Below are 19,019 nucleotides of genomic sequence, written 5' to 3'. Positions count from 1 at the left end.
ATAGCCCAGACAAAGGCCTGGAAAATGCCCTGTTTGTGTAGAAAATCCTGCTGGAGAAGGCAGACTAATTAGATGACCTAATAGGTCTCTTACTGCTTTTAACTTCTATAATTGTTTAAGCTTTATGCATATTAAGTACATATCAAAACTCATAAACAACTGGAACGCTTGGCTTTTTAGAGCTGGTTTTGCCCAATAAAGTCATCTGTGGACAGATTTCACTGCCTCCAGGAACAATGGGGTTGTGTCATCACTTAGTAAAATATCATTAACTTTATATTTTCATCCAAAAAAAAGGGTTGGCGCTGTTTCCAAGTGCTGCCTAGCACAAAACACATGATAGGGCTTCCCAGTTAGAAGCCAAATGCTGCAGTGCACCTTCTGACGGCGCACGTCGCCCAGTAAAGCGTGTTTGAATCTGTGCACCAGGCTGGTTTGTTGGTCTCTGCTGGTTCGTTGGTCTTTGTTTGACATTTGCTCTATCCTGATTCCTAGTTGTTGGGTTTTTTTCCCCTCCCATATCCATTCATCCATTTGCTGGTGTGGAGGAACAGTCAAAATCCCTCACAGGAGAAAGGTTCGGGCTATCGGCTGTGCAAAAGCATCGCTCCAGCACACTCACAATATTTCTTTGAGGACAAGAAATAGCTTTAGGGAAGTAGTCTGGCTGCAGTTATCTGTGCTACAGACAGACACATCCCAGGCACTACAGCATCCCCTTGGCTGACCTCCATCCTGGTTGCAACCAGAAGGGAGATGGTCTTCTGGCGACATGTTTCTGACTGCTGCTGTGCCCGTTGGCTGGGCACAAGCATGCTCTGTGTTCTGTCAAGGGCACAGCTCCTCCGTGATGGGCTGGTGGATGGCAACTCAGGGCTCAGTTTTGGGGCCACTCCTGTTTAACATCTTTATTGATGATCTAGACGAGGGGATCGAGTGCACCCTCACTAAGTTTGCAGACAACACCAAGTTGGGTGGGAGTGTTGATCTGCTCGAGGGTAGGGAGGCTCTGCAGAGAGACCTGGCCAGACTGGAGCGATGGGCTGAGGCCAACTGGGGGAGTTTCACTAAGGCCAAAAGCCGGGTGCTGCCCTTGGGCCACAACAACCCCCAGCAACGCTACAGGCTTGGGGAGGAGTGGCTGGAGAGCTGCCAGTCAGAGAGGGACCTGGGGGGGTTGATTGCCAGCTGGCTGAACAGGAGCCAGCAGTGTGCCCAAGTGGGCAAGAAGGCCAATGGCATCCTGGCTTGTATAAGCACTAGCATGGCCAGCAGGGACAGGGAAGGGATCTTACCCCTGGACTCGGCACTGGTGAGGCCGCCCCTCGATGAGTGGGTTCAGTTTTGGGCCCCTCACTCCAAAAAGGCCATTGAATGACTCGAGCGTGTCCAGAGAAGGGCAACGGAGCTGGTGCAGGGTCTGGAGCACAGGTCTGATGGGGAGCGGCTGGGGGAACTGGGGGGGTTTAGTCTGGAGAAGAGGAGGCTGAGGGGAGACCTCATGGCCCTCTGCAACTGCCTGAAAGGAGGGTGCAGAGAGGGGGGATGAGTCTCTTGAGCCAAGGAACCAGCGGCAGGACAAGAGGGAATGGCCTCAAGCTGCGCCAGGGCAGGGTCAGACTGGCTCTTAGGAAGGATTTCTTTGCAGAAGGGGTTGTTGGGCGTTGGAATGGGCTGCCCAGGGCAGGGGGGGAGTCCCCATCCCTGGAGGGGTTGAAGAATCGGGTTGAGCCAGCGCTGAGGGATCTGGTGGAGTTGAGAATGGTCAGGGTGAGGTTAATGGTTCGACTGGAGGGTCTTCAAGGTCTTTTCCAACCGAGATGATTCTGTGGTTCTGTGACCCACCACCAAAGATGAGTTCCTCTTATCCCACTGACTGTGCTCTTCATCCACACACTCCAGCAGCTGGGCTCTGCTCTCCCCTCTATGCCCCCCTCCCAGTGTGGGACTCTGCTGTTCAGGCACCGCTCAAAGCAGTCGTCATATGCCAAGTGTCTGAGGGATGCACCTTATTTGCATAGATTTGAATAATGTCTACTTTATTGTGCCATTAAGCCTTCAATAAAAAGGAATTGCTTCTATAATTCAACAATGGGTTTATCAAAACACTCTAAATGAAAGTCTCTGGCAGAGGCTGGTTTTAACCATCTGATGAAAGGTGTTACAAAGTTTGGAGGTCTACGTATTTTATGGTTTTTGTTAAGTGGGCCATTAAAAGCCACCTGTCAGACTGAAGAACAAGCATTTAGAATGACCTGATCTCCGATTCCCAAGTCCACTCCGAACCTTCTTGCAGAAAAGCAGCTTGGATCTGCAACAAGAGTGTTTGGAAACCACGCAGGAGGCAGACATGCTGCAGAGGTGGGGAAGGAAAGGAGACGTAAGCTGCTCTTACCTCTCCCCACAAAAATTCAACTTGATGAAGCCAACCAGCTTCTCCTTAGCTGCTTTGCATCGTGGTAGCACCTACATAAGTCATGGCAAAACACAAGCAGGCTCACAGCGAGGCCAGCGGTGAGCGAGATCCCCAATCAAGATTGCCGTTAAGTTGCTAGTTCCATTACCCACGTGTTTTCCTCCCTGTCTGCAGAATATGGTCCCTGAGCTCCACCGCCAGGTTGTTCTGTATCTCACGGAGGGCACAGGATGCCCTTCACTCCCGGCTGACCTCTTGCTCGCATCAAATTCAACATTCCCATCACTCGTCGCGTGAGTCATTTCATCAGGCTGCGCTTTGTCTCTCGGCCTGGCGAGCGCACGCTCGGAGATGAGATGCAGTATGAGTCACAGTTCAAAAAGCAGGTGCCTGAACTGGTGCTGTCAAAAATAAATTTGCTGGACTTGATTCTTTATGCTGGTTTTTGCTGTTATTAACTGTAGCTTGTCTCGGGGAAAATGGCTGGTTTTGATGGACAATAGACCATTTTTTTTTCCCTTTTAGATTTAAGATCGAGATTAGCTGCAGCAAGATGGTCTTGTGCTTAATTCCTTCCAAATGCGTTTGCAACTGCCTGACACATTTTAGATGCATCATTATAGAAAGTATACTTCCTTGCTTTGCATGGTTAACAGCAACAAAAGTTCCACATATGATGAAATATTAAGAATTTTTTACTAACACTCGGCTTTTCTGAGCAGGTTGACAAGGGAAGGAAGGAAGCTCAGAGGTATGTCCTCTGCCCTCAGCTATCCATGGTACATCAGATAGATTAAAAATTCACTGCAGTATGAGGGTCAGACTCATCCCCATGAAATAACACTGAATTTTAGGTATTGGCATGGCTGGGGTCTCCTGTCACTCACTGGGGGACAGCGTTGGCTGCCTGCTTGGCCTCTTTCAGCACTAGTGACACCCGTGTAGGAGCTGCTCATGGTTCACAGTGGGATCGGGAGAGCAGAGAGGAGGAAGATGTGTGACCTTGAAGAATGAAATAAAAATCCTATGGAAAGGGAAAGACTGTGCCTACAGGGACTCGTAATGAGAATTTCTGCTGCATGCTCAGAGTTCATTAGTTGGAAAGGGCAGAGGAGGAGAAAGGGTCCTGCTTGGGGCTGCGAGATGAGCTAAATTACCCTCAAAGTCCCTTCAGCTCTGTGACTGAAAGCTGTGTAATGAATTCCTTCTATTCCTTACTGTTTTATGATGTGCAGGAGAATCAGGGTGGTTTTGATACCATTACGGAGTCCCTGTCAAAACCTGCAACACCTCTCAGGTCACCCATGGTCCAGAGCAGCAGACTGTTGGGAGAGCTGGAGAAGGGAGTGTTTGCATTCAGAGAAGAAATTCAGAGCGGTGCTCGTTCTGATGAGCCAAATGAAGGTGAAGATATACAGTAGGGTGAAGCCCAGCGAGAGGGTCAAGGCACAGAAGAACGTCATACGGATGAATAAATTTAGGTGGGAAAGAATCAAGGTTAGAAGAAAGTTTCTGGTGTCAGAGCGGTGAGATCCAGGAGCAGGGAGCCTCTGGAAAGGTCTCACAGAGGTGATGGCACAGGCTGGAAGTGTAACTACTTTGAAAGCAGAGCGTTGCACTTCTATGTGCAGTCACCTGCCTTAGTGAAGTGCTGGATTTTGTGACTGGGAGAAGTATTTTCCAACCTCCTGTTCCTGTGTATTGACTGGAGGATGATGAGCGTGCTGCTGTGCATCCCCATGGCATTACAAAGCATGTTGGAGTAGAGCTGCACTGAAAAATTTGTGTTGGGGAAGGAACAGAGTTGCAGAATCATTTTGATTAGAATCAGAATGTTTTGGGTTGGAAGGGGCCTTTAAAGATCATCCAGTCCCACCCCCCTGCCATGGGCAGGGACACCTTCCACTAGCCCAGGTTGCCCAAAGCCCAGTCCAACCTGGCCTTGAACCCTTCCAGGGAGGGGGCAGCCACAGCTTCTCTGGGCAACCTGTCCCAGGGCCTCACCACTCTCACGGGGAACAATTTCTTCCTTACATCTCATCTAAATCTCCCCTCTTCCAGTTTAAAACCGTTACCCCTCGCCCCTGATCAAGAGTCCCTCCCCCCTTTCCTGTAGCCCCTTTCAGTCCTGGGAGGCCGCTCTAAGGTCTCCCCGGAGCCTTCTCTTCTCCAGCTGAATCCCCCAACTCTCAGCCTGTCCTCACAGGGGAGGTGCTCCAGCCCCCTGATCGTTTTTGTGGTCATTAATCCAGTAGGAGTTAAAACCCCATCCATTAAAAAGGTATTAAAAAGATTGTATCTTCTTGGCTTGTTCAGTTGCTCCTTCACCCTTCTCTTGCCCCCAGTACTTCTCTTCTTGGTCTTTGTTGCTCTGCTTAATGCTGAGGATGAGTGTGGGTGCTCACACTTAACACCCAAGCACTGTGCTCCAACCTCTGGGAATCAGCAGGATTGTTTTATTAACAGTGGAATAAGGAAGGTACTTGGCTCTCTCCAAAAGAAAATAAACTTTGTGCTCGGTGCATGCTCCCACTCATGCAGCAGAAGTCTGTGGGCTGTATTTCTGCACTTGCCTTCTCTGTGCTCTCCCCATTACCTCTGGTAATTGAGTCGCCTGTGGGATATAGCACCAGGGTATGCTTGGTTGCTTTGTGGGAAAAGCATTATTTTGAGTTTGATCCCTTTATTGGGGGTGGGGAGAAGATGGAGAAATCTGCAGTCGTAAACTAGGCAGACGGCAGCTTACATCGTTAGAGCCTGTAGAATATGTATTTATCTACCTTGCACAGACTAACAAATTGTTGTTGCAATCATTACAGTAAATATGAGATATGAAAACAGTTTTAAGTTTCATTTTGCTTGCTGTCATCTCTTTTTCCTTTTTTATTGAGCAGCAGTAATTTAATAGCATTGTTTGACTCCTGTTCGTTTTTTTCAGTGTCTTACATTGTATTGAGTTTCTGTTGAACATATAAGTACAGTAGTACAATTTTATGCCTAATGGAAAAAGAAATAATTATTTCATTAATACCAGGGTAGAATTTGTCCATACAAAAGAAATCAGAAAGCACTGAGCCTATCAGGTAAAATAGTGTTTCTCAGCCTTTTTGGCTTGTGCAGAACAAAAGCAGGTACTCATAGACGTAGACTTACATCTTCATCTTACTGTTGTGCCATCCCACAATAACGCTGGTCACGTGTAATTGTGTGTGGCATTGGGGCCTGGCTCAGGTAAGAACGTATTTTAGTTTCTGGGCTGTGCTGTTACATTTTGTCTTTCTAATGACATATTCAAATTAGCTGTTGATCGTTCAGATAAAATCTTTACAAGTGTACAGTGGAAGGGTGATGTTCAAAGACACTGAGGGTCAGCAAGGGATCCAGTCCCCTGCTCCTCTAGGGTGGGAGAAAGCTGGCTGTCCCCCATATCTTCATAGTTATCAATTCACATTTGATCTGAGAAGTTTGTTTCATGTCCATGTTTGTAACGTAAGTGTGGAATATTCATATTCAAAGTAAACAGGCTTCAGTAAAACATGTTAAGAGTAGTTCATCTTAGGATACAACAGGTCACTGAAGCCAGCTGCAGAGCCAGGATCACAAACCTGGTCCTCTGCTCTGCTGAAACCTCTGCTTTTCAGTTTAAAAAGGGGGCAGTACAATCCAGTAGACTTTCTAAAGCACTTCCAGCTCCCAGAGCAAGCAGCTACCTAAGAACATAGTTCAGAGTGGTCTAGAAGGCCACTGGAAAATTAACATGACCCCCTGGGAAAGAACAGAAATGAAAGACAAAAGTGGGGGAGCACAGCTTAAAGCAAACACCATTGAAATAGTGGTTTGGGGGTAAATGTTCTTCACTGTGTTAGTGCATACAGTGAAGGTGTTATGTGGAATTAAACTCTGGAGATAGAAGTTGAACCGCCGAACCGCAGTGGTCAGACGTGCTGATATTTGCGATACACTATTGATGGCTTTGAAGGAAAAAAAAATCCTCAATCCTGTTGTTTAGCATAAGCGGCTCCTTTGTTATTGAATTTAGGGAGAAATACAAGCCTTGTGCAGTGCTTGACTTTTTAATAGCTAGATTTTTATTAAGTAAATGTGGTGTTTTGCAATGGCTAGGGTTTTGACTGTTACTAACGTTGGGTTTAGCTACGTGCTGGAAATTTGCCAAGCACAGAAACATGGTTCATGCCCTGAAGCTTGTACGATCTGAAAAAGATGACGCTGGGGGAAGAGGGAGGGTGTAACACACTGTATAACATTTGTTTTCTCTTCTTCCTTCCCTCGCTGCAGACTGTACCAAAGCCCATAGCGCTGGAGCCCTGCTTTGGGAACAAAGCAGCCGTTCTCTCTGTATTCGTGAGGTTGCCTCGAGGACTTGGGGGTATACCACCACCAGGACAGTCAGGTGAGGAATATCGTTGTCTCTACTTGCTGGTGTGAACTCTGTGCTCCTTCCGCAGCCTTACAGAGTCACCTTACAGTTTCAGACCTGATCCCGTAGTAACTGCTGTACCCCCACTGCAGCTGAGGATGTGCTCGGGTTATTTTAAGCTAGCTAGCTTGGGCCCTGCTAGCTTCCGACCTGAGGGTTGATTCAATTTCTCGGGTCAGTTGATGGATGAACACTTGATATTTGGATTACGCTTTAATTCGTGGCTGGGGAAAAAGGGGGATTCAGTACAGACAGGTTTGCAGTAGTTACTTATGAAGGTAACTTGTCTCCCAGCATATCCCAGAAGCATCTAGGTTGGATGAATGCAGTAGTCCCCTTCATTCCCAGCTCTATTTGTAGAGAGACATCAAGTCCTTTCAAAGCATCCGTGCCCTTCTCTTAGCAGCTCTGGACAAAGAATTTTTCTCCATCCAGCTTAAGGTTTCCTTGTTTTCAGCTCCTTTGCACTTAAACCTGACATCAAGGCACCGAGACAGAATGTCCTGGGCAGTTAGATCTAACTGGGGTTTCTCCAGTGCCCAGTGAGCATGGAGTGAGGCAGAGGATTAATAAAAGAGTATTAGCCAGGTTTGAGATGGGGTGGTTTGGTCGTGAGCTGCGTTGAACTAAATCCCAGATGGCCAATGGTGGTTTGTTTGTGGATTTGCTGGGAGGAGGTTGCAGAGATGATGGATGTCCAGGAAGTGCCGTGAAACATGCATGCACATGTGTTTTGAGGATTAACTCCGGCACATCTACTGGTGCAGAGAAAAACACCTCCCTTCAATATTACAGGTTTCACGTCCATTAATACCCACACTTATTTCCAGCTTTTTTCTACTGCAGTTGCTTTCAATAAAACATGCAGTATTTAAAAGCTTATTTCAGAACAGCAGCTAGAGTTTAATCTCTTAAGCCAAAATGTTTTTTTCTAGTTTGCTTTTTTTAAGAAGAACTCCAAAAATTATATTCATTTTGTGGCTTGGAGGGTTTTTCTCTGCTGTGGCGGAAGGATTTGTTTCTGTGACGGTTTCTTTCCATGACTATTTCATTTTGTTGCCTCAGGTCTTGCAGTGGCCAGTGCGCTGGTGGACATTTCACAACAGATGCCAATTGCCTACAAAGAGAAATCGGGTGCAATACGAAATCGGAAACAGCAGCCCCCTGCACAGCCAGGAACCTGTATTTGATGCATGGACATCAGAAACTGTATAGGGTTTTAAACAAAACGGAAAAGTAATACCTAGGAGGAGGAGGAGAAAGATTTCCCGAGTTGTGTCACAAGAGACTAGAAGCACTCAGAAAAACACAACTTCCTTGAACCCAACTTTTTCTCTCATCTACGTGATAGTTGGCTTTATTTGACAACTGCTCCACTTAAGTTTTACTGACACGTGGCTTCAGATTGCTCCTTTGTTTTCTTCAAGTTTAAAGTAAAATAATTTTATTGCAGGTCCAGTAACATCCGATCGCCGCCATTCATGGTCCCTGTAAATAGAACAGTAGTCCAATATGAATGACACTCAGGTTTATACATGGAAAGTGCTTTGTAGTTCATGTATTTATCAAACTGTACAAAAAGAAAAAGATGCAGTGTTTACAGGTGTCAGCTCTCAACACATAAACACTACTATTAATCTTCAAAGCATCTTCATCCCTTGTTTTCATTTAATATTATAAATTTATTCCCTCATTATTTAAGTGGAACTCTCTTCCAGATACAGCGTTTTTGTAGTCATCGTGGTCCAGAACATCAGGAATGCAAAAGCTGGGCTGGTTTAAAGGTCGGTGTCGTGTGTTGCTCAGACCACACGCGATACCTGGAGAAGCTGAACGTTGCTTTTGAAGGACTCAGTGTTTACATAGTCTTAACCTGCTTGGAGTACACCACACACAAGTGCCTAGACTTGAACAGATCTAGGGAGTGAGGAGACTGCTACACACATTTCTTTTTAACATAATTATTTTCCTTTGATATATATGTATACACACATATATATAGTCACCCAAGGCAATCTGTGTTCTCTGTAATATATCACATGCAGTCAGGGGAAAATGGCATTTTCCTGACCAACAAACTACTCAACCAGATGGAAATATCTGGAGGGAAGGTAGAGTTTCAGTATCTCATAAGAAAACTCCTGGTTTCACCAGCGCTTTTAATAGAAGCAGTTTGTGTTCCAGGTCAGATACATTATATTTTTTCTGATTTTCTCCACCTGTTTGGCCTCTTTCCCTCCCCCTTCTCTCCTGCCGTTGTTCTGGATGAGAGCTGAGCTGTGCTGGGGCTCAGAGGCATCGCTCCTCAGAAGTAAGATTTGCTCCATCTCCTTGCAGGGTGTAAAAAGCAACACTTCAGGTGCCAGATTGTTTGAGGATGAAGTAAAAAAGAACTTCAAATAAAAAGCAAGCAGAGCAGCTTCGTTTGGCAACAGGTTTGAGTTCTACGTGGTCAGTTACTGCTGTTTCCCATTGGGGTTGATGTCTTAGATGTTGAATAAGGTGGCTTGTTCGTGAAAGGAAGGGACTTGCAAGCAGCAAAGAGAAGGCTTGGCTTTTGGGGGATTTATCAGACCATCTGAAGGACTCTGACTAGTTGGGATTATGTTTTGAGGCTCAAGGTTGGACTTAACCTACCAGTCTCTGCATGCTGGTGCCCGATATCTCCCTTGATTCTGGAATGTGGCACGGTGCCGGGGGCCACGCAAAGTTGTGATGTTGAAGCTGGTAGGAAGATGTTACGTGAAGGTGCCAAACAAGGCGTGTAATTGTTGCTTAATCACAGTCAGTGCAGTTTCATTCAGGTCGCTGAGTTGCTGGTTTCTGATGAGGACATCTAGTAGTTATGAAATGGAGGAGTAACAAATCAAGGGGAATGAAGGAAAGCGCTCTTGAATCTTCTGGCCAGGTAGCACTCTTTCTAAAATGAAACCCAAGTAACTGCATCTTTTTATGTGCATGTTTTGGTGATCGATCACATATTAGCCACGCATTTTTGTTTGGTTGGTTTTTTTAACCATGTATTTTGAAGCAGCTCTTTGGAGCACAGCGGCATCACAATAAAGATGGGAATTGCTGTGCATGTCTGAACAGCAGTGATGGGGGATGGCCTGCTGGCTTAAAGACCGTGGTGGATTATAATTCTGATTTACTGTGTCATTTAACAAATACAACAGGACTGCAGAAAAAATATTGTGGAAAAAATGCATTTTAAATATATATATGTGTGTGTGTGTGTGTGCGCATATATATATATATAATGCATCTGCTTCTTCACTAGAAGTTTAAATGCCCTCTGGGGAAAAGAAATTATGGGAGGGAAGGGGGTGAGCTTTGTCTTTTAGAATGAAGGAGTTTAGGCAATTTAAGTTTTAACTGATGCACAGATTACCTCAGACAGATTCATCTCCTGAAAATATTTTCTAACTTCCTATGTGTATAGGGCTAACCTGAGCTAGAGAAATAGTACTGGACTAAAATCCCTCCCCTGTTATTACTTTACATGCTTTCAGTCGTGATGCCCATCCTCACGTTCAGAGATGTCGTCTTCTTGCTTCTCCAACACTTTCTTTGGGAGGAGAACTGCCAACCCAAATTAAGAAAGCTCATGTGCTTAAGTCTCTGTATTCAGGTCAGCACTTCAGCAGGTGCTTGAAGTTGTTGCTTCGATTTTCCTGAATAGAAACAGCTTTCTGAACAATAGACCTGGAGGGGTGATATATTTTTGCATTAACAAAAAGGTGTACATGTGTTTGTTTCCCCCCCCGGCAAGCTGGGTTGTCCGGTCTCAAAAGCTTGTGGTGGAGTGTGCCCAGAATTATAGCCACAAAGTCAGGTGTCAGATCTTGGGAAGACGAGCAAAAATGATCAAACTTTGAGGTTTAGCAGAACCAAAAAATGTAAATAGAGCAACGAGACTTATTTATATAAATAAAACAAAACAGCTCCTTTAGGATGTAGCTCTGCTCTGCATCTTATCTCCATACTGATGAGGGAAAAAGAGAACTCTCATACATATCTCTGCTGCAAACAGTTTCATCCCAACTTAAAGGTAAAATAGAGACGCAGGTGGGAATGGATGGGGGGGAAGAATTGCTGGTGGTTTATCACCAGGCCAATATCAAAAGTGAAGGATTTGTGGATTTATTTCTTTCGGAGGTAAGGGGGGGGGAAAGAGTGACCTTATTTCATGGGAGAATCTGTAAATAAATGAAAAATAACACACTGATTTTGCACTTGTACATAAACTATACAGTAGCGTGCAGAACATTGAGAGATTTAAAGTGTATATAAACCAGAAAAATATTGAATGTATTTTTGATGCATTTTAAATGATGTATGAGTTTTGTCTTAATAACTTCTTCATATGATGAGTATTAGAAAACTTTCCAGAGCTTTAAAGAAACATCAAATTATATTCGTGATATCTTGCAGTATAAAGCAGGGAGGCATAACTTGACTTTTATGTATTCAAATGCATTTCACTTAAATGTATAAGCGAAATAAAATACAGCTCTTCCATTTGAAAGGGGGAAAAAAGCAACGCTTGAAGACAAGTAATAAATGTACTTAAAGTAGTCATTACTTGGAGGATTAAGTCAGCAGTTTAAGCCTCTACCATTAAGATTGTGCCAGCGATTTCCATTCAGAATCAGTATTTTCAAGCGTTTATAAGTGGCTGAAATTCAGCATTCAAGGTCTCAACCCTCAAAACATTTTTATTCTTTGAGACTAGCCTTTAAAAAAATTTAATAAAAAATCCAGAATGTTGGAGCCCTTTTGTTCTAGAAAGCAACAGTGCCATTGGATCTCCAAATAACATACATTTTTTGGTTCACTGTTTTCCATTCTTTTTAGCCCAGGATTTTCTCTGGACTGTTGTAGCATGAGTGATGGGAGACCTTGCCACAGTGTGGGTCAAGATGTTGGATACAAGAAGATTTATGGGACACAACTTTTGAGTTATTGCCACTCTCCCTGGGCTTAAAATGCACTGTATTGAAATTGCCAAAAGAAAGCTATACACGATTGGGTAATGTCTGTGATTAGCATAAAGTCATAGCGTATAATGTACCAAAATTTGATGGTATGGTACCATAAAAGCGTGACAGCCCCTCTTGGCAGTACACGCTTCCTTAGGGATAGTTCGTATACTAAATATTGCTCAGAAACATCATTTTCTCTGCAGTAAACATTTACCAAAATACATAGTCACTGGGTTTATAGTATGGTTTTAAAATGGCAGCTCAGCTTGCTTGGCCCTAAATAAGCTGAAATGAGCTTTTGATGAAATACCCTCACTCCAGAGCCTGAAATAAAACTTCAGGCTTTTCCTGCAACCTGCTCAAAGTCCAGTGCCGCAAAGATGAGGCTGATTCTCCATCCTTTCCATCCTTAACTGCTCCCCGTGTTAGCGGCTGCTTTTTCTTTTCCACAAAACCCCTGAGTTAGGGACAGAGCATCAGCTGCGTCTCTGAACCAGTAAAACCCTTTTCCCTGCAAACTGGGGTTTGCCGGCACTGAGCTTGCGAGAAAGAACGGACCCGACGTGCCAGGAGCGACTCTTAACCTCATCCATCCACCTCACAGTAAGCTGCGGGTGTCTCGTTCTTTTCCCATTTCATTTTTAATCTTCATTTGGGAATCCCGCAGGGGAAGGGGAGGGAGGGGGTTGGGTTTTTGGAGCTTCCTGAGCCGGGAGCAGGTCGGGAGAGGGAGTTGTGCATGTTTGAAACGGGAAGGGGCCGCTGGAAGACGCGCGAGCGTGCGGGGACACGGGAGCGAAGGGAAGGGAGGGGTAGGTGTGTGTTTCTTGTTTTGGGACGTGTTGTTGGCAATTTTAGACAAATTCACACTCTTTCTGTTGATAGCTGCTTAAATTAGGTTAGTTTCCCATGCTAGGAATACTACCACAATGTGTATACACTGTTTTTTTTCTGCTTCTGCATCAGGGCAGGTTTTGTTCAGTTTATTAATTTGTTCTAACACTACACATGGGCTATTTTTGTGCGTCTTCCAGGTACTATAGTTCTTTAGACATTTCCTCTACATTTATCATTGATTCCACAAACCTCACCAGAAGAAAGAAGGAAAAAAAAAAAAAATAATTGTGGAGTGTAACATATGTCAGTCCATTATTTTTTTTTAAAAAAAAAGGCAAAAAGAAAATAAAAATAGAGTTTTATATTACTCTGAAATTTGTGCACAATAAATGTTCTTTACACTAAGATCCTTGAATTAATTGTATTCTGGATTTTTTTTTCTTTGTTCTGTAATTATTTACGTTTCTTATCTGTGTTCAGACTTGAGCTTAGTTTGTTAATATGTATAATTTAGCATTTATTGCATTCATATGTAAATATGAGCAAGTATTGTAAACTATTTCATTGCTGGGGACTGTGGGTGTTATACATACACACATTTAGGACTGCAGTTTTTGGTATAATTTTTTTGTATTGTAAAATAACAGCTAATTTAAAGCAGGAACGAGAAAATTATTGGGAGGTCTGTGCATTTTAAATACAAATGTGAAGTACATGTATATAAATAAATAATGCAAATCTTTCCTCTGAAATAAAAAGTAGATGATCTGGTTAAAAAAAATTTCCCCTGCTTTTTCTTCTTTTTTCCCCCCTTTCTTAAAAAGGGGGGAGGAAGTAACTCAAGATGTTTTTCAGACTCCTGGCTGGGGTGAGGGTGGGTTTCTACCACGGTGATGGTGGATCTCGAGGTGTTTGTGTCTGCCCTTTGAGAGGAGGAAAAAGGGGTCGTGTCCTCCACCAAAGCATGGGGGTAGGTGCTGTGTCTGCACCCAGCCTTGCCGTCCCCCAGACTCACCACCCTCACCTACATCTTCCCTAAGGTGCCTTAGGGAAGCTCTTGGCCCTCACCTTCCCAAGGGCTGTCTCCGAAGGGTGGTGGAAGGGAGGAGCATCCCAAAGAGGTGTCGAAGTCTTCATTGGAGAGAAGAAGGGGCTCATGCTCCATGCGGGTTGTCCAGGGTGGTCGGGGCTGGAGAGGGGATTTATTTGCTCCAGCCTCCTCAGCGCTGGGGTCATGAGTCCTTGCTGTCATGATACAACTGGCCCTTGTCTGGTTCAGTGACTGTTGCTGTCCCAAAGCTCAGGACTTCTGCATTTGGGTTTTAAATAAGCCCAACAAATAGAAAATCTCAGCCTCTTCCCTTTCTTACTTTCACTGCTAATTTTTCCGCTAAACTGCTCCTTCCCTTGAACCAGAAGAGAAAAAAATCTGACATCCCTGGAAACCATCATCCGAAGAGTGTTGCTAACAATTTTGCAATGTTATCAAATGTTGGTGCCAGCTGGTGTTTCAGATGCCCATGAAAGCCAGGAGAGCAAAGCCGGAGGTGACCTCTTCTCTCCTACCCCTCGGAAGCTCCCGTGCAGCACACCCGGCATCCAGACACACATTCCTGCCGAGACGCAATCCGTTGTTCTCCATTTATTTTTATGTCTCTCTTCAGCTTTGAAATTAAGCACTGCTGAGATGAAGCAGAGTTGAACCTGACATTTATGAGCCATGAAGGTTTCAGTCACCGCCATCTCCTAAGACTGTTGTGCTACTTCATCCCATGGCATTAAACTTGGATGCCAAAACCCGGCGCTCAGAAATTGCTGCCAAGCTGAGCGGAGCACACCCGTCTGAAAGCACAGCGTGGTGTGTCCAGACTTGAAATGAAGTGGGCAGGGGGTAGTGGTTTTAAAGCTGGTTGAAGCTCGTTTTGGACAGCAAGATAAAACATAGAGGTATGGGGCCGTATTTCATTCCTGCTCTGATGTTTTCTTCTTGTGTTGTAGCCAAGAAAAGAGGTTTGCAGGGAAAGAATGGAAGAGAGCGTGGAGGCTCCCCAAGGCTCTCTGTACGCCCAGGACGACGCTCTTCTGCATCACCTATCATTAATGAATGCACTGGGTAAGGAGCCAGAGAGGTATTTGCCATGCAGCTTTTCTTCCCATAGGACTTAAATATCAACCATCTACAGAAAAAGGGGAAGCAATTTTAAGTCTTTTTACAAAGCAACCAATTTAACTCAATCACCCTCTAGAAAGTCTGGACTTTGGGTTGCTGTGGGTGTTGTTTCTCCTTACCCAAGTAAAAGCTGGGCTTTGGGGCAGTTCTTGGATGTGTTACACATCACTGGTTGGTATTAAATCATCTGTTGGTGTGGTGGAAGCACAAGAACTTGCTTTTTTCCCCATTAGTAGGAAAAGGGTGGGGGAGGGGGGGAGCGGGAGGGGGGCGGGGTGGGGAAGAGACGTGTACAAGTGAGCCAGAGCTCCACAGCTAGCACGATTTACCATTTGGGAAAAAATAATTTGCAGAAGTTTTTGTATTTCTCCTCGGGGGTTTTGGTTTCTCATCTAATTAAGTAGCAACAAAGCAGGGGATCAAGTGACAAAATGAAAACTCAGAGAAATTTTCAGAGACATAAGGTGAAGTAGGTGGGGGCATCTTTTAATAAGCTGACTGATGGGAGCTGCTGATGAGTTTATGGGCTGGCGGTAGTGCTTCAGGAGCCAGGTGTCACCATCAGTTAAGAGTTGGGCTGAGCTCCCAGTGTTCTCCACCACAGGGGTGGCCAGGAAGAGCAAAACCTCCCCAAACTGTGTCTGCAACACAGGTAGCCCCGATGCCCTCGGCCACATGATTCTGGGACACCAGTCATCACCCTATGGCCAACACAGGTCAGGTCCATGATGCCCTTGGAGGGCTGTTTTCTCCTCAGTGACTCCAGAGACTCAGTGACAAGCTCTGCGTGGGATGTCTTAGGGAAAGTAAGATCTGCCCCCAAACCCTTGGGCCACAACAACCCCCAGCAGCGCTACAGGCTTGGGGAGGAGTGGCTGGAGAGCTGCCAGTCAGAGAGGGACCTGGGGGTGTTGATTGCCAGCCGGCTGAACAGGAGCCAGCAGTGTGCCCAGGTGGCCAAGAAGGCCAATGGTATCCTGGCTTGTATCAGCACTAGTGTGGCCAGCAGGGACAGGGAAGGGATCTTACCCCTGGACTCAGCACTGGTGAGGCCGCCCCTCGATGAGTGGGTTCAGTTTTGGGCCCCTCACTCCAAAAAGGCCATTGAATGTCTCGAGCGTGTCCAGAGAAGGGCAACGGAGCTGGTGCAGGGTCTGGAGCACAGGTCTGATGGGGAGCGGCTGAGGGAACTGGGGGGGTTTAGTCTGGAGAAGAGGAGGCTGAGGGGAGACCTCATGGCCCTCTGCAACTGCCTGAAAGGAGGGTGCAGAGAGGGGGGATGAGTCTCTTGAGCCAAGGAACCAGCGGCAGGACAAGAGGGAATGGCCTCAAGCTGCGCCAGGGCAGGGTCAGACTGGCTCTTAGGAAGGATTTCTTTGCAGAAGGGGTTGTTGGGCGTTGGAATGGGCTGCCCAGGGCAGGGGGGGAGTCCCCATCCCTGGAGGGGTTGAAGAGTCGGGTTGACCCAGCGCTGAGGGATCTGGTGGAGTTGGGAACGGTCAGTGTGAGGTTAATGGTTCGACTGGAGGATCTTCAAGGTCTTTTCCAACCGAGATGATTCTGTGGTTCTGTGAAAAGAGCAAGATCTGACATTGTGGTGCACGATCAGACTCTTTCTTCCCTCTCTGCTTCTCTGTGTTCCTGGATCCCCAGTCAGACCTTCTCGTGCATCTCCCAAAAGCCACATCTGCAGGGAATTTAACCAAAAATCCACTGCCAAAAGTGCTTCTGGCCACCCTGGCTCTAAAGGGGAGGTTAACAGCCTGCTCCTCTTCATTGCCCTGCTGCTGGCGAGAAGCCTGAGTGCAGCTCTGCATACACACAGCCTGTACGACCAGGGCTGGTTCAGATCTCACCCCACCAGTGGTGACCAGCAGTGCCTGGGAGGGTGGGATTTAATCTCTCCTGGTCCTCACACTGATCCCTGAATTCAGTTTGGAAACAGAGGTTTAGCGGGGAGGTCTGGATTGTGACAGCTGCTCATGAAGCATCGTCATGATGGGGAATTAAAACAGAGGATGGAGATAACTCTGGTGTCCACGTTTCTCCATCCGTCCCACCACCAGCTCGCTGACTGTTTTATCAGCTCTGCTTTCCAGTCTGCAGCCACAACGTGCCTCCGACAGCCTGACTGGTAGTATTTCCACTGACACGTTCCCTGGAATCCCTGTTCCCACCAGAAATGGTTTCCACTTCTCCTTAGGGAAAAAAAAAAAAAAAAACCACACTAGGGGAAAAAAAAAAAAAAGCGCTTTGAACATTTTTCATGTCAGAGCTAATTCTGCAGTGCTTCCCTTTGGCTAACATCCGCCGTTTCCGCACGCGGTGCAGAAAGACAACATTTTAATATCCGAAGCGAGATGCATCCACCTCTATCAGCACATTAGCACCGTTTGCATGGAGATAACGGATGGTAAATTGTTGTTTCTGCTTTAAACGTCCCCTCACAGCAGTTGTACATCAGCTGCAGGATTTCACTTGTGCTGCGTCTGCAGTCGCAGCGTGACGGGGGGTCGTTGGTCCCCGGCATGTCCTGCCTTCAGGTCTCTCCTCCAAACCTCTAGAGATGCCCCAGGCTCTTCTTTGTCCTGGGGGCTACAGAGGTTTGAGGACCTTTTCTCTGGGAATTGGGGAAAATCACTTCACCTGCTCTTGTTTCAGTGTTTGTCCCTGTCTGGTGTCCCTGGTTTGGAGGAGGGAGAGGGGCTCAGTTTTGTTGCAAGCACAGCCAGTGCCCCCAAAAACCAGATCCAGACCCGGAGATGTGATAGAAGTGAGGGTCAGGCAAAGCCCCCTCTAGCTATTAGTGGTGATCCTGCTCCAAAATCTCTTCACTCTAAATTTAGGGTGATTTCCAGGCCTGCCTGAAGCCAGCTGCTATGACCCAGAGCCAGGGTGTCCTAACCAGCCTCATGCTTCACCCTGGATCAATCAAACCAGCACATGCTGTCCCACCCAGAGTCCTGAGGTCTCCTCCAACGCCAGGTCCCCGCTGGGACCCGGGGGCTGTCTGGCCCTGGTGAGGCTCCAGTGATTGTCCCCCCTCCCCCCAGAGCAGCCCCACCAGCTCTTCAGGCACTGACCTTGGGCGAGCGGCCACCTGCCAAGAAACGGGGAAAATGCATCAAACCTGCAATGTTTTCAGAGCGCCTTTCAGGTTCAACCAGCTGGAACGTCCCCAGGAAATTTTCTTTGTGTCGGCAAAACCCCAGCCACCGAAACAGCCCGCACGTTGCAGGGAAGGAAGCAGCTTTGACAAAGGTCCCAAGTCTGGCCTAACCCTCAGGCTTTGCTCCCCCTCTGCATCCTCAGCTGCTTCGTGCGTGCATGAAGACAAACATGATTTGGGGGAGAAAGAAGCACAACATTTCTGGGTTCGACCTTGAACTCACTTTGTGTTTAGGAACTGACTTGAATTTCACTCTCTATTTTTATATAAATTTTATATACATTTGTTTTCTAGGATTTATTTTCCCACCCAAAATTGGCAAGAAAACATTCAATTTGCCTCTAATCAATTTTCCTGTGATTTCTTTTTTTTTTTTAAGTCACCAAAAATAACTCACAGATGTTCGTGGCACGAACAGAAGTCTCTCTGGCTGGCATGGACCGCCACCCTCCCTCCTCCTCCATCTCCCCTCCTCCTGTGCCCTGCGGGTGGGTGCAGCACCAGCAGCCCCCAATTATTTCCACCCACCTGGGTTACGCGGCGGCATCTCAGCATTAGTGGCTCCACGTGCCATAACTGCGGGTGTAATTACTCCTATCCCTTCTACATCTTGCAATGCCTCCCTCCTCCTGCGCTGGCACCAGCTTTGAGCTAGATCTTCCCCAAATTGTTCCCAAAGCTTTGCACATGTCACCCCGCATGCAGCACAAGCAGCCCCAGGACTTGCGTGGGTCCGCGTCCCCTTCCTGGGTGGCACTGATGTCTCTTCATCTCAGCAGAGTCAGTTTTTCACCTCCTGACCCTCCTTGGTAGTAGGCAGCACATCAGAGCTGGGTTTCCAGCCAAGCACGGGGCATGTGAGCCTCACTGCTCTGCCAACCCCCCCAGACATCCCCTCATGTCTTCCAGCTTCCCTTACGGTGTGGGACCAGTGAGTTTGGCAGATGCACCAGCCAGGACATGTGGGCACGGGCAGCCTGGCATCACAGACAGGAGCAAGGAGG

The 19,019-nt window shown here is 46.4% G+C and overlaps 1 protein-coding gene across 1 annotated transcript in view; it reads left to right on the top strand.

Annotated features, from left to right (window-relative positions):
- The window catches only part of ATRN (attractin), a 158,242-nt gene extending 144,785 nt beyond the window's left edge, over nucleotides 1-13,457 (top strand). The window contains exons 28-29 of the mRNA XM_074865423.1: nucleotides 6,713-6,827; nucleotides 7,920-13,457. Of these exons, the coding sequence (XP_074721524.1) occupies nucleotides 6,713-6,827; nucleotides 7,920-8,044 (240 nt within the window). The 3' untranslated portion in view covers nucleotides 8,045-13,457. The remainder of the gene's footprint in view (nucleotides 1-6,712; nucleotides 6,828-7,919) is intronic.
- Nucleotides 13,458-19,019: the final 5,562 nt, after the last annotated feature.

Source organism: Strix uralensis, chromosome 4 (assembly GCF_047716275.1).
Source record: "Strix uralensis isolate ZFMK-TIS-50842 chromosome 4, bStrUra1, whole genome shotgun sequence".
Classification (NCBI taxonomy): Eukaryota; Metazoa; Chordata; class Aves; order Strigiformes; family Strigidae; genus Strix; species Strix uralensis.
The sequence above is the reverse complement of the archived record's forward strand: the minus strand, read 5'-3'. Positions and strand labels throughout refer to the sequence as shown.